The following is a 14,440-nucleotide window of genomic DNA, read 5'->3' on the forward strand; positions in this document are numbered from 1 at the left end:
AGAATTTGGGCAGAAATCCTGCTTCTAATATAAGAAGCAGAGCTGGTTAAGAGAAAGGGGCTCACAGATTTCATTTCACAGCTCCTTTACACTGGTGTGTCAGGCCCGTGGGATGTTGCACCAATTCGTTCATTCACTTCTGGTGCCAGGCACTTTGTGGATGCTGGGGACATGGGGCCAACATGGACACTGCATCAGTGCAGGGCCTGTTCCCCACTTGTAGACTGTGCCCCACCTGCAGCCTCAGCATTATCAATGCTAATAATACAGACCCTCAGGCCTCAGCTAGGACTAGACTTTACTGTATCAAAATCTCAGTGCTGGTCCTGAGAAACTGCCCCACATTGCCCATCCCCATTATTCTGCAGCTAAAGTCTCAGAACTCTGGTCTGGGGGGCTGGAGGTTGCCTCTGCAGACTACTTTCAGGACAGATTGGTCCCCTTAAATGTGAGACAGACAAACAGTGCAGGTGGATCTGGGTTGGGCTTCGCCACCCCTCCCTACCCCTCCCCACCCCCTCCCTACTCCCTCCCTACACTCTCTACCCCTCCTTACCCCCTCCTCCCCAGCCCCCGGCCCCCCTCCTCCAATCCCCCACCCCACCCCCTCCTCCGGCTTGCCCTGGGGAGGGAGCAGGGCAGCCCCGCTCCGCCCAGCCCCGCCCCGCCCCTCCACGCTAGCCCCGCCCCGGCCTTCAGGGATTAGCAAGCCCCGCCTGGGCCGGGCGCGCGCTCCCAGGCAAAGCCCAGCCTACCGCCCCTTATCCCCAGCTCTGCGCGGGGCCGCCAACCGAACCACCTCAAGAGCTGCGGATTGCAGCCTGGGCGGACCCGAGAGGTAGAGCGCGACATGGCGGCGGCCAAGCCCGAGAACCTCTCCCTGGTGGTACACGGACCCGGAGACCTGCGCTTGGTAAAACTGGAATGGGAGTGGGAAGTCTAGCCCGTTCCTGCTCTCTTCACCTCCAAGCGCAGCCGCGGTCTCAGCTCGCCAATTCCAGCGCGGTGCGGGCCCCACATGGCGCGCCCAGGCCTTCCAGATAGGAGCTGGTTACCATGTTGGGGGGAGGGGCACGGTAGGCGGTTAGTTCTAAGTCTCTAAGAGCAGGGTTCTTGTCGCGTGCCTCCCGGAACCAAGCCCCGTGGTCGGCACGTGGCCAGAACCCAGGAAGGTTGCAAAATGATTGAAGCCTTCTCCCTCCTTTGCCAGCTGCAGATTCATAGTCCAGCCTCTTGTCATTGCACTTTGCAGAAGAGATACCGGAGAGGCTGCCTGATTTACAACACGTGCTGAACTTCTTCTCTGGGTAGACAGTGTAGGGCAGAAAGGGGGGCCATAGGGACATTTAAAAGCTGTGGAACTCGTATTTAATCTTTCATGCTTAGGGCTGATAAAACCTCCTTTGCAGGATTATTATGATCAGCGGAGTACCTAGCACTTAATAGATACTCAGAAAGTGCGAGCTCCTTCCACTTTCCTGCCAGCACAGGCCTCCATCTCCAAGACTCTTGGTGTTCGCCATGCCTGTGCCAGATTTCTGGATCTTGATAGTCTTCATGTCTCTAAAGCTCCTTTCCTCCTTACCTCACGAAGTCCACATCTGGTTCATGTTCCAGCCATTTTCCTTCCTGATGCTGCTCCCCTGTCGCTTTAAGAGCATTATTTGTGTGTCTCCTCCACTCGAGATCCTGCCTCTGCTCAGTGAGTGGCTCATGGGGCCAAAGTGCTGGGAGCTGCAGAGTCAGCCCTGTGGTTGTGCCAGGGCTCCCTTGACAGAGCCGTTCACAGGGGGGCCTGGGCAGTGGGTATGTGGGACCAGTGCCGGCCATCTCTGCTGTTTCCCTAGCACTTCCTTCCCCCTCACAGAGAACATGCGCCAGGGTCTAGATTGGAGAGACTCAGAAAAGTATCCAGATTAGCAGTTCTTGACTGTTTGAGAATCTGTGGGCTCTCTCCCCACAGAATGCAAACAGATGGAGTTTGGCAGCAATTTCAGAGAGTTCATGGACTTCCTTTAAGCCTCTCCTTCATAGACCCTCTAGAGGTCTGTGGAGCCCAGACTAAGAACTCCTGCCCAGAGCCAACTCATCATTTCCTCAGCTGAGGAAAGTGCCATCCCCAAGGTGACAGGCTTCATTAGTTAACAGAGCCCAGAAAAGAACCCAGAGGTTCAGACTCCCATTCCAGTGCTCTTTCTACTCCCCTTGGAGCCTCCACCCAAGGTCCTGAATTAAAGTGACACTATTTTTATTGCTGCGAATGCCAGATGGTATTATGAAGAAGGGAAAGTGATACAGCTCTACACAGCTTACAGAGTGATTTCAAACTCAGTCCTGCATTCTACAAACATTTACTAGATGAGAGGGTGCCTGCCATGTGCCAAGCACTGGGCTGGGGGTCCAGAGAGGAAGAGGAGGACACAGCCCCTACCCCCAAGCTGCTCTAGGGAGTCAGACAGATGCGGTAAACAATAAAACTGTGTGAGGGCTTTGATGGAGCATAGAGAGTAAAGGCCTCACAGGGTACCCTTGGCCCAGGGTAGAGGCCTTAGAAGAGATGGATGCTACTTAGATGTTTCTTGGACGGAAACTGGGGGTCATTCACGTAAGTGGAAGAGCAAGTGCAAACTAAGTGAAGTACAAAATCGCAGGTCTTGTTTACCGGTCCTGTAAACAGTGTGATGCACTGAGTGCACCAGTGGTGAAGCTGGAGAGGTAGACAGGCCCTGCCTCTCCATCTGCTCAGGGCCTGCCTTAAAGTCATGTACCTAATAATAAGCAGAACTGTAATTACAACCCCAGGATCTGCTTTACCTTAATTCCTAAACTCAGGCTCTCCCACTGCTCAGCCAGACTGTTTATGTGGCTCTGTAGAACAAAGCCTTGAATAAAGAAGAGGGAGGCTGGGGAGGCTCACCTAAAATTGGTCTTATCAGCTGTGCTTAGAATCCACTCCCTGACCGAATTAGGGGCTGGGTTGGGGTGAGTGTATCCTAAAGAGATGAGAATATGATAGGCTGGAGAATGTAGCTTATGGTTGTGGGATTTGTACACTAACTGGGTGAAAGGGTTCATTCAGGGTGGATTCAGGAGGACCCCAGCTCTGTTGGAGGTGATGGGGTTCATTTACTAGACAATGGAGAGTAGATTAAAATGAGATCAGGCTTGAATTTAAGATGTCTCTGGGACAGGACATTTTGGGGCCTCTGAGAAATTACCTTGGTTCTAGGGATCTGGAGACACTTGCAACCCAACACAGACCCTTCTGGCCCTCACCACTCCTTCCTGAGCATGGTCGTCCCCCAGCGCCTCCATAGGGAACCCCCTGGTAGGGTATCTCTGCCCTTGCACCCCCTTCCTTAAAGCAAATAGGCTAAGTGGTTTGGGGTTGAAATGGGGTTAGACCTGGGCCACTTGAAACTTGTCCCCTACCTACCAGGAAGGAAACCTGACCTCCAGCCTTCCTCCTACCTGCCTGTGGAAAAGGCAGGATTCCCTTTTCTTTCTCCAAGCTGTGGCTGCAGGGAAGGAAAAATTAAACTCCTTCACTACTAGGTAGCTAGTGATCACCACAGTCCCAGCAAGGGCGGAGGCAGTGCTCCTTGGCCTGGGGACTTGGGCCTGCACAGTGGTTTGGGCTTTGGGGCATTTGTAAGTTGGGTGGTAAATCAGAGAGGGTGGGAGTGTGTATACACATGTATATACTGAGAGACTGTCAGTTTCTTTATATCATTCCTTATAATGAGGACTTAGGACTCCTATATCCCCTCCTCCCCCCACACACACCATTTTAAATAGAGAACATGTGGACTTTTAAGGAGCAATGGAAGAGGTGACCAAGCTGATGCATAGAGACGAACAGCCTATCAGCAAACAGTGTCGGCTGGCTGAGATCTCTTCAAATGGAAACAGTAACGAGGTCACAAGCCAGGTTGGGGCCAGAGTGGAGTTTAGCCCCAGCTCTACTGCTTCTGGTTGTATGACTTGGCAAATTACTTTCTGCTTCAATTTTCTGTCTGTATAATGGGGATGATAGTAGTACTCACCTCTGGGTTGTGTGAGGATTAGATAGTATTGGGGAGTAAGAAATTTTCCTCTACCCTTCTAGGTTCTTCTGGCAGGTCTAAGAATTAAATTGACATGAGACAGGGGAAAAACAAAATTTTATTAACATGTATACATGGGAGAGGCCCAGGAAAACTGAGAAAGTTGCCAAAATGGCCAAAGCCCTCACCCTAAATACCATCCTCAACTAAAGAGAAAAGAGGATGTTGAGGGCGGGGAGAGTCACTTATGGGAGGTTGCCAGGAAAAGCACAGAAAACAAGGGTAAGGTCGTTACACAGTTTTAAGTCATTGCCTTCTCCACTGATGAGTTTCTACAGATTTGGTCATCCTCCTCTTTTTGGTACTTTGAGAGAGACACCCTTATCAGTGGAGATTTCCCTTACAAATGTGTCACTTGGGTTTTCAGAGCTTTTCCCAAATCTGCTGTTTCTTAAAAAAATTAACCAGCTTAAAATAATTAATATGTCCTAGAGACATATTTTGGGATGGCAAATTCTGCTCCCCTACAGAATTCTCTCTCTGAATTACTAGTTCATGGAGTTGGGATATCAAATAGTCAAATTAGTTTTTCTTTGAAGAAGCTGTTTGATGGGATAGTTTGTGCTTCACAAAGTATGAGAGATGAAGGACCAATTTTATTTTTATTTCCAATTGGCCATGGACCAATATGATTGTACCAACATTTGGATGTTGCAGCAATGTCAGAGTGCTGTAAACATTTCTAAATGCTCCAATCAATTTCTATGCATATTGCATCACCTATCAGGGCCAGTCCATGGAGCATACTGGGTACACGTTATCTCCCTTATTCTTGATAGCCAGCTCTATCAGATTCCAGGCATCTGCACAGGGAGAACAGGAGCAGCGAGGTGGACACCATGCAGGGGATGTAGCCACATTTTTGTTTTATGATTAGCTGCATGAGAAGAGAACAAGTTAAAGGGAAAAGAATCATTTCAGAGTGATGGGTTAATGTTCTTTAATTACAAAGGGCAGAGAAAATAGTGTGTCAGCATCAAGTTTAAACATTAATCAGAGTACCATGAAGATATTTCTTAGAGCTTTTGCTCTGTGAGGAAATGTATTATGCCAGATGTCAAAAGAATTGCTTTGAATCTGTAACATTTTAAAAAGTAAGATAATTCTGTATCTGTAATACAGCACATTCAAGGCATCCCCTCCTTGCGTATACACATTGCTGTTAAGATTTTGGGTGAGGAGGAGGGGGTTGTAGAAAGAGGGGGGCGTGAACATACAGCAGCTGGAATGGTCCTAAATGTCAGGTCTCTCCCTGGTTTTGCTACCGGTAGACAGAGCTGCTTGCTTGTATAGAATCAAATTAAAGGGCCCTGAAAGGCTTCAAGGAAAAGCTGGGTTAAAGTGGGAGATTACTGTGAGTGAGGAAATGCAGGCCACTTAACCCTTTAATACCTGAGCTAGACTTATCAGTCAGAGGCAGTTGAGGCTGAAAAAAGAATCTAAAACTCCTTCAGAAAAAGAGAAAACTAGGTAGTAGCAAATAGCCTAAAGAAATGCCTCCTTTCACTTTCATCTTAATTATGTTTCAACAATAAAACAAAACCCAACCAGATAAACAATAGGCAGTTAAATCCAGCAAATACTGCCATCTCTGCCAACTCCTGTGGAAGGGCAGTGCCTTTGTCTGCAAAAGGCCAAGAAGTAGAAAGCTAACATTTTCCCCTAAAAGCAGGAGGAACAGTAAACAATACCACAAATAGGATTTTAACAGTTTATGTAATAAGTCCTAGCACTACTAAGAGACCTGGTAAAAGTAACCCTGTTCTGTGGGGAAAACTAGAATTATGGATGGATATGGGGAAAATTTCTTTTAAAATTGCATGATAGAGAAATTACGGAGGAAAAATACGTACTTATATATACAGTATTGGCGTCCACTTGTTAAGTCTTTTAGTGTGGCTGTTAAAGCTGGCAGTTTTCCCCAAACCAGACTTACAAGAAGAACTTTAATTATTGGAGAAAATATGGTTGGATTTTGTGAAGTGATATTCAGTTCAATAATGTTTTAGAAATGTAAATGTTCAGTTACATAGACCTGAACACAATGAGCACTTAATCAGTGATACTAGTAGGCTAGAGCATCTAACCAAGCTCAGAGTCTTCATATTTTCGCTTTAAATAGAGAAGCATCTAATAGGTTCATGTATAGTTATGTTCATACATTTTGAATTAGGAGGAATTTTTTTATAGTTTATTTATCACAGCTGAGAAATAATCCTTTAACCATCCCATATGGATTCAATTGTAGGTGCTGGGGAAGCTCAGGAGAGAAAGGATGGTGAGGATAGGGAAGGCTTTTTGCAGGAAGTCATTGTTTCGCTCCATGTTCATGATTCATGTTCATGAGTCTCTGTCCCTGACCCATGCCTGATCCCCAGTCCCAGGAGTACAACCACCTATTGGACAACCCCACCTGGATGTCCCCCGACACCACAATCCCAACACACCCAAACCTAAAATCTCCCTGAGTTCCCACAGGAATAAGAAAGTCATTCTAGATGTCTCCCTTCCCCTCACTTCCCACGTCCTGTGGGATCTCAGTGAAGAAGGAGGGGAATTGGCCAGTGGAGAAATGGCCCCCTTGAGGTGAGGGAGTGAGTGTGCGGTGGTTTGGGAATTGCAGGAGGTTTGCAAGGAGGCAGGTAGCCCGCAAAATGAGGGGTTTAGGATTTTGCGGGGCCACTGGGCACTTTAAATGAATTTGCATTTTAGAAAGATTGTTATCAGCAGAAGGCTGGTTGGAGCCCAGAGAGCCTGGGCTGGAGGCTGGAGACTGGCTCAGTGAACTTTGGGAGAGTGTCCGACCCTTCTGCTTTGACCCCGAGTTTGCCAGGACAGGACCAATGCGGCTAGAACAAAGCCTTTTAGGATAAAGTGGCCAAATGGGAAACCTTTGGATTTTCCTCCCACCCTCAAAACACCCTTCAAGCCCTGAAGGGAGGGGGAAAGTTGAGGAGGGAGGGAAGCAAAAGTAAGATTGTCTGCTCTGCTCTCCTTAAGGGTGTAGGGCAGCCAGTCAACAGGTTGACAGGAGACCTGGCAGGCAGAGCAGGTGGCAAAGGTGGGCTGCAAGGACCTAGGGCAAAACTGGCCGCTTTCTCCTAGCCCTGCCTGTTGTCCCTTACTCTAAGGCAGGGAGCACGGCTTTTACACTCAACTGATAGAATCAAGCCTAAAAACACTGCTGGAATCCTACTTGACTTTCTTCTGAATTCCAGCCTTTTAAGGAGCAGTCAAGTTCTCTTAATATTGACGTGAAAACAAGAGAAATACAGCTTTTCCCCAAAACAATTTTTAAAAACTACCCTTTTCAAAAGGAAAAGGACAAGGTTGTCCAGAGCTGGTTCAACCGTATTGTGAGCTGATTATACAGAAAGGATTTTGATTTTATTTCTTTATAATAAGAGCTAATTTATTTACTGTGAGTCGGGCACTGTTTTTGTTTTGTTTTGGCTGTGCTGCATGGCTTGTGGAATCTTAGTTCCCCGACCAGGTATTGAACCCTGGCCCTTGGCAGTGAGAGCAAGGAATCCTAACCAGTGGACTGGTGGGGAATTCCCAAGGGCACTCTATTTTATGATTATCTTCATTATACAGGGGAGGAAATTGAAGGCACAAAGAGGTTATGTAACTGCCCCGAGGTCACACAGCTCCTGGAGGGGAGCCTGGGTTTCAGCACAGACAGCAATTCCAGAGTCTGAGTTCTTCACCACTGTACCAGCTTTGTTGGCTGGAGGAGGGAAAGGGCATCTTCTAATTTCTCCTCATGTTGAGGCCATTCCTGCAATCCAGGCAAGATGTACTGAGGGTGTGAACTCAGATGTGCACCTGGAAGTTGAGGAAAGGGGGCCAATAGTGTATATTCAGGAAATATATATTTAAGCTAATTTGAGAAAATATATTTAGGAAAGGCAAGATAACATTTAGGATGTGAGAGGCACTTGAGATGATTCTGTGTTCCCACAGAAAGTTCTTCCTGAAGTATTTCCGTGATTTATTTGTAGTGGTGGTGCCGGTGGTGGGGAGACCTGAAGGTCATAGAAAGGAGAATATGTAAGTTAAGTATTTCAGTGAAAAATGCTGTAAAACTTACATAACTCAGTAAAGAACGGTTACTCAACTCCTCTTTATCCCCTTGTCACTATCACTCACAGAAAGATAAGAAATCCTGTTTAGGAAACTATGAATATGCCTGATTACAAAACCTTTGGGAATGAAGAAAGGGGACAGGGGGTTAAAAGTGAAAGTTCGAGATCTCAGAGGAGCTAAGAAATTTTGATACATGAGAAATAGGATAAATGAAAGAATATCACCACGGTAATCTGAGACAGAAAAGGAGATTAAGTAAACAGGATTTAGCCAACATCATACCAAGGAACCATAAATGAAAAGCAAGGTTTTTTTAGTAACCATGCTGTAATAACTTTTGAAGACATTGTGAGCCCTGCAGCCACGCTTAGGATAATATTTACAAACTTAAAGACTGATCTTAACATGGTCTTGTGCTTCGGTGGCATGTCTCCTGCAGAGAAGGGAGACAGGAGCCAAGCTGAGCTGTAAGGGTGATTAGAATCAACAAGAAAGAGAAAAAAAGAAAGCTGGTTTTCAGGGAGAGGTATTTAAGTTCTCCATAATGTGTGTTCTGCTACTAAGGAAAAACCAGGTCAGCGGCACAGCACCCTCTGGTGTCCAGGAGAGACGCTGCAGCTTTGCCCAGGTGGTAAGGGCAAAGTTGGTCAGCTCTGTTAATTCCAACAGACATTTACAGTAGTAATCTCTAGTGACCCAAGGGCAACTTGGTGTCCCCAGCTGTTGCTTTGAGTTTGGCTCTTACCACCTTTCCACCCCAAATGGGGTGTTTGGGCCTGGCCTGGTTGGAGCCAAGGATATGAAGAGTATGCTGTGGAATTCCCAGTGCCTGGGAAGCTGCCTACTAGTGCCTTTAGGGGGCTATGAGGGTGGGGGAGAGTACAGTTCCATGTTTGAAACAAAAGGCCTTACTTACTCTTTAGTTTCAATTTAACCTGCAATTTAAAATTTTACTCTGTGTAACAGAAGCAGAACTTTACACAGCAGTCCCTGATACTGTGTAATGCCAGATGTGGAACCAGCAATTTTGAGAAAGGTTTTGGTGACAGCCAGCTATCCGGAGTTGCCTGTCCTAGATGGATTCCCTCCTTCCCTCCCTCCTTTCCTTCCTTCCTTCTTTCCTCTCTGCCTTCCAAATCTATTAAGAGATGAAAAAGCTGCCTCTTGCCCCCCCACATCATGCTGCTTTGGATGCAGCTCCATCATTTACTACCTTAGTGTTACTGTAGACAGATTGCTAAATCTCCCCATTCCTCAGCCTCATCATACAAAAAATGGGACAATAATAAAGGTACTACATAGGATTGTCCTGGGGATGAGCTGAGGTGATGCATACACAGCACTTAGCACAGGACCTGACAAAAGGAAGTTGGTCAGTGTTAGCTAATCAGCATTAGCGTTATCCCTTTGACCTTTGTTTCACTGGAGACAGGGAGTTCAAATAAGCATGAGCTGTTACAACAGAAAGGGCTGGTAATCTCCAGTGAGCAAGAACCTCAGACTTCCTGTGGAAATACTGTCATGGAGAGTGATTATTTAACAAGTACAAGCCCCCCAGGTTTGGAGCAGGGCACTGTATCCGGTGCCAGAGATGGAAGGCATAGTCTTTGGCAACTAGGTACTTATCTTGCTAGCAAAATAGCCCTAGAATTATTATTATTTTTTTATATTGGAGTATAGCCGATTGACATGTTGTGATAGTTTCAGGTACACAGCAGAGCGACTCAGCCATAGCTATACATGTATCTATTCTCCCCCAAACTCTCGTCCCATCCAGCCTGCCGCATAACACTGAGCAGAGTTCCCTGTGCTATACAGTAGGTCCTTGTTGGTTATCCATTTTAGTGTACATGTCGATCTCAAACTCCCTAACTATCCCTTCCCAGCCCTAGGATTATTTATTGCTACCCATAAAAGTATCTGGGGGAGGCCTTCTGAAGGAGGCAAGGTTTGAGCAGTGCTTCCTCCCAGAGCACTGTGCATTGGGCCCAGTTCCAAAATTCTCATCCCCTGATTGACTTTCCTTACATCACCACTGAAGGAGAAAAGGCAGATTCCACCTTGGGGGTGCAGTGGGATGCAGTGAGGCAGGCTTGGGAGTCAGACACACCTGGGATTAGACCTGGTTTATCCACTCTGGCCACATGACCTTGACCAAGTTATTTAACTTCCTAGCCTCAGGTTTCTCATCTGCAAATGGTGGCCATGTGCCATGATGTATGTAAAGCCCAGTAGTCTGTCTGGCACAGTAAGTACAGTGAACACTTTTTTTACATCCCTTCTCCCTCTTCTTGCTTGGCTGCCTTCAAAGAATTAATAAAATGAACACTTGGATTTGGCCACTCACTGCCCTTCCTCCTTGTCAGCAGGAATTTCCTAGCCAGTTGGCAGTGGGAAAAAAGCTTGGTAAATTATCATCATCCTCATCATAAATAGCTGTGAACACCAGATTGCTTTTTAACTCGGTGAGAGTGGGCAAAATACAGGTCCTGTGTGTTCCCAAGGGGCCTCTGAAACACCACATGGGAGGTTTTGGAAGAGAGTAAGTAACAAGTATTGGTCTGTGCACTGATGTGAATGAGCGGAGCACACACACTTTCTCCAACCTGTCTAGAGACAAAAACCCTCCTATGCAACTGCCAGAAACACCTCATCCTTGCCCTGTATGAGTTTGCCAGACCAAACAAATCTGTATCTCCTTTTTCTTGGTCCACGGCAAATTGCACCAGTGGGTGGGATGAGGTCAGAAGTTAGAGTCAGCAGTATTCAGGGTAGCCCCTCAGGCATCCACCCAGCAGCAGTATGGTCTGAGTCAGTGTTAATTATAAGAAGAAGTATTTGAATTAAACTTTAATTTAAAAAAAGATTGAAAATGTTCATAAGGTGAAGTTATTATGCATACTAAATGGTTTTTCTATTTTGTTTCCTTTAGGAGAACTATCCTATCCCTGAACCAGGCCCAAATGGTAGGTCCTTGGAATACTTGCCTTATATTTTATTGTTTCTTATTGTTTACCCTGGAGACACATGTGCATTGCTCATTTAGCCCTCTTTTCCTACTGTTTATTACTTAAAAGCTTCCATTAAAAACTATGCCTTTGTTAGGCTTTCAGCGTAGTCCATTGTCCCCAGCGTGACTGGATAGATTCAATCTGGCTGCTACATGAAATAAAAGAAACAGTGGTAGAACCAAGAGAGCTACCACATCAAACTGCTGACTTGTCCCAAAGAGTTTTTGACATAAAATTCTTCAATTTATGGACCAAAGGCAGAATTGTTCCTGTTTTGAACTAATGACAGAGTTACTCTGTCCTCTTTAAGCTGGAGGGTGGCTTATATTTGTGTGGCTTATATTTGGGTGGCTGAATCATGTCCTAACCCTAATCCAAACTTTGAAAAGGAGTGAGTCTATAGATCTTAATCTTTTAATTACAAAAGGGAACACCCAGGAAGGTCCAGGAAGACCAGGACCTTCTGTCCAGTGGGGATGGGAGGGGCTTCATGCAGCCCTACCCTACCACCCTAATCAACCAGGAGCAGAAAGCGCGTGAGCACACTGGGGCAGGGTTCCTTTCACCTTTGCTCCAGTCCTTCTGGCCGAACCTGCTGAGCTGAGCTGAGCTGACATGCACGTTTCCCGGGGTGGTGTCTGTACCTTTGGAGGTCATGCCACCCTCTTAGCTATGGCAGATCACAACTGATGATGACAGTTTTCTAATTCCTTCCATCTCTGGAGTCCCACAGCAGGAAGTGAGGCTGGTGGCAAGGGGCAAAGTGTCTATAGATAGCTCATCCCACACCCAGCCACTCGGGTCTCTTTCTGTCCTTGATGAGTTGGGGGTGTGCTTCCCCACCTTGCCCCACCTTACCCCAGAACTGTGGCTTCTGTGTGAACATCAGATTGAAGGCAGCTTTCTTGGAGCCTCTAGAGCTTTGCTACTCAAAGGCCAGTTGGGTTACTGATTTATAGCAATAAGAATACAGACAATAGCTGTTTCTATCAGTGTTTACCAAGTAATGTATATTTAAGGCTCAGTGTTTTTACTGAGATATTATGCTCAGAGAAGTGAAAGAGACACTTCATTGTGTTCTGAAAAGTTGGTGTGGATTCCAGAGGTGGCAAAAAAAAGGGGGGGGGGCTGTTTTGGATCCAAAGGATCCTTTACTGTTTCTCTCTCTGGAGCAGCATTCTGCTCTCTTTCTTGCCGCCCTTGAATTGGAAGGGGAAATGATGGTAAATTTCAGCTAGAGTTCTAGCAACTCAAATTTAATCTCTTATTATAAATTGGTAACTTCACAAGAGGAAACTGAGATAATTCTCCTAACTCGGATGACTTTTCCCTACCTTTGATCTCAGGATCCACCCTGCCACTTCTTACCCTGTTCACCAAAGCCAAGGATGAAGGAAGTTCTACAGAGCCACACCTGTTGGATCTCCCATGGTTTGTGGCAAGGGCAGTGTGTAAGGCATCTGAGTGCAGAGCAGAGCTTTGGGTCTCTTTGTCTTTCTAAGGCAGAACTTTTTCTCAGGGAGATATTTTGTAATGTGGTAAACTCAGTCAGACTAGGCCAGTGATCCTTTGGGATTTAATTCAGCAAAGGGGCTCAGTAGCATCATTATTTTAAACTTGGAAAACTGACAACAACAATATTACCAAATCTCACTATATTCAAACCTGTGAAGGAGAAGTGCCAGTTGAAATCTTTGGATGGTTTAAATTAAAGGTGCACTTTTGAACAAAATAACAGGCATGAAGAACTCAGCCTGACAGCACACAAAGTATTGGCAAGCCTAGATTGTGCCAACCTCTCTCATGAATAGGTAAAAATCAAGCATAGCATATTAATTGTCTGGAAACAGTTATCTCCTAGAAAACAGTTTTTTTCTCTTAGGTAGTTGACACACTTCTTCCTACTAATGTCTTTCATTTGGTATACTAATCAGAGTTCTCCAGAGAAACAGAACTGAGAGAAAAGTTATTATTTATATTTATTTATGTATAGATTTACTTAGATATAGAGAGAGACAGGGTGGGGGAAGCTGCCTAGTCTGAAATTTGTAGAGATAACCAGCAGGCTGAAACTTCAGGTAAGTCTTGAGGAGAATTCCATCTCCTTCAGGAAACCTCAGACTTCTTTTAAGCCCTTCAACTGATTGGAGGAGGCTTATCCACAGTATGGAGGGTAACCTGCTTTACTCAAAATCTACTGGTTTAAATGTTTGTTTTATTGAGGTATAATTGATATATAACGTTATATTAGCTTCAGGTGCACAACATAATGATTTGATATCTGTTTATATTGTGAAGTGATCACCACAATGTCTAGTTAACATTTGTCATCACAAATAGTTACAAATTTCTTTTCCTGTGATGAGGACTTTTTTTTTTTTTTTTTTTTTGGCTGCATTGTGCAGCATGTGGGATCTTAGCTCCCCGACCAGGGTTGAACCCATGCCCCCTGCATTGGGAGTGCAGAGTTTTAACCACCGGACCACCAGGGAAGTCCCGACGAGAACTTTTAAGATCTATTCTCTTAGCAACTTTCAAATACGCAACACAGTTATTATTAACTATAGTCACTATGCTGTATATTACCTCCCTATGACTGATTTATAACTGGAAGTTTGTTCCCTTTGACCTCCTTCACCCATTTCACCCATTTAACCCACCCTCCGCTCCCTGCCTCTGGCAACCACCGTTTTCTGTATCTATGGAGCTTGGTAGATTTTTGTTTTGTTTTGGTTTGGGTTTTGGTTTTAGATTCCACATATAAGTGAGATCATAAGGTATTTGTCTTTCTCTGACTTATTCACTTAGCATAATGCTCTCAAGTTCCATCCATGTTGTTGCAAACGGCAAGATTTCCTTTTTTTTTAAATTAATTAATTAATTTATTTATTTATTTTTAGCTGCATTGGGTCTTCGTTGCTGTGCGCAGGGTTTCTCTAGTTGCAGCGAGCGGGGGCTACTCTTCGTTGTGGTGCGCGGGCTTCTCATTGCAGTGGCTCCTCTTTTTGAGGAGCACGGGCTCTACGTGCGTGGGCTTCAGTAGTTGTGGCACGTGGGCTCAGTAGTTGTGGCTTGCGGGCTGTAGAGTGCAGGCTCAGTAGTTGTGGCGCATGGGCTTAGTTGCTCTGCAGCATGTGGGATCTTCTCAGACCAGCGCTCGAACCCGTGTCCCCTGCATTGGCAGGTGGATTCTTAACCACTGCACCACTGGGGCAGTCCCAAGATTTCCTTTTC

The 14,440-nt window shown here is 45.7% G+C and overlaps 1 protein-coding gene across 1 annotated transcript in view; it reads left to right on the top strand.

Annotated features, from left to right (window-relative positions):
- The first annotated feature begins 717 nt into the window (after positions 1-717).
- Positions 718-14,440, top strand: part of SORD (sorbitol dehydrogenase) — a 35,401-nt gene continuing 21,678 nt past the window's right edge. Inside the window, exons 1-2 of the mRNA XM_082450156.1 lie at positions 718-913; positions 11,128-11,161. Coding sequence (XP_082306282.1) covers positions 851-913; positions 11,128-11,161 — 97 coding nt within the window. The 5' untranslated portion in view covers positions 718-850. The remainder of the gene's footprint in view (positions 914-11,127; positions 11,162-14,440) is intronic.

The sequence above is a fragment of the Balaenoptera physalus genome (genome assembly GCF_965194825.1).
Source record: "Balaenoptera physalus genome assembly, chromosome: 2".
Classification (NCBI taxonomy): Eukaryota; Metazoa; Chordata; class Mammalia; order Artiodactyla; family Balaenopteridae; genus Balaenoptera; species Balaenoptera physalus.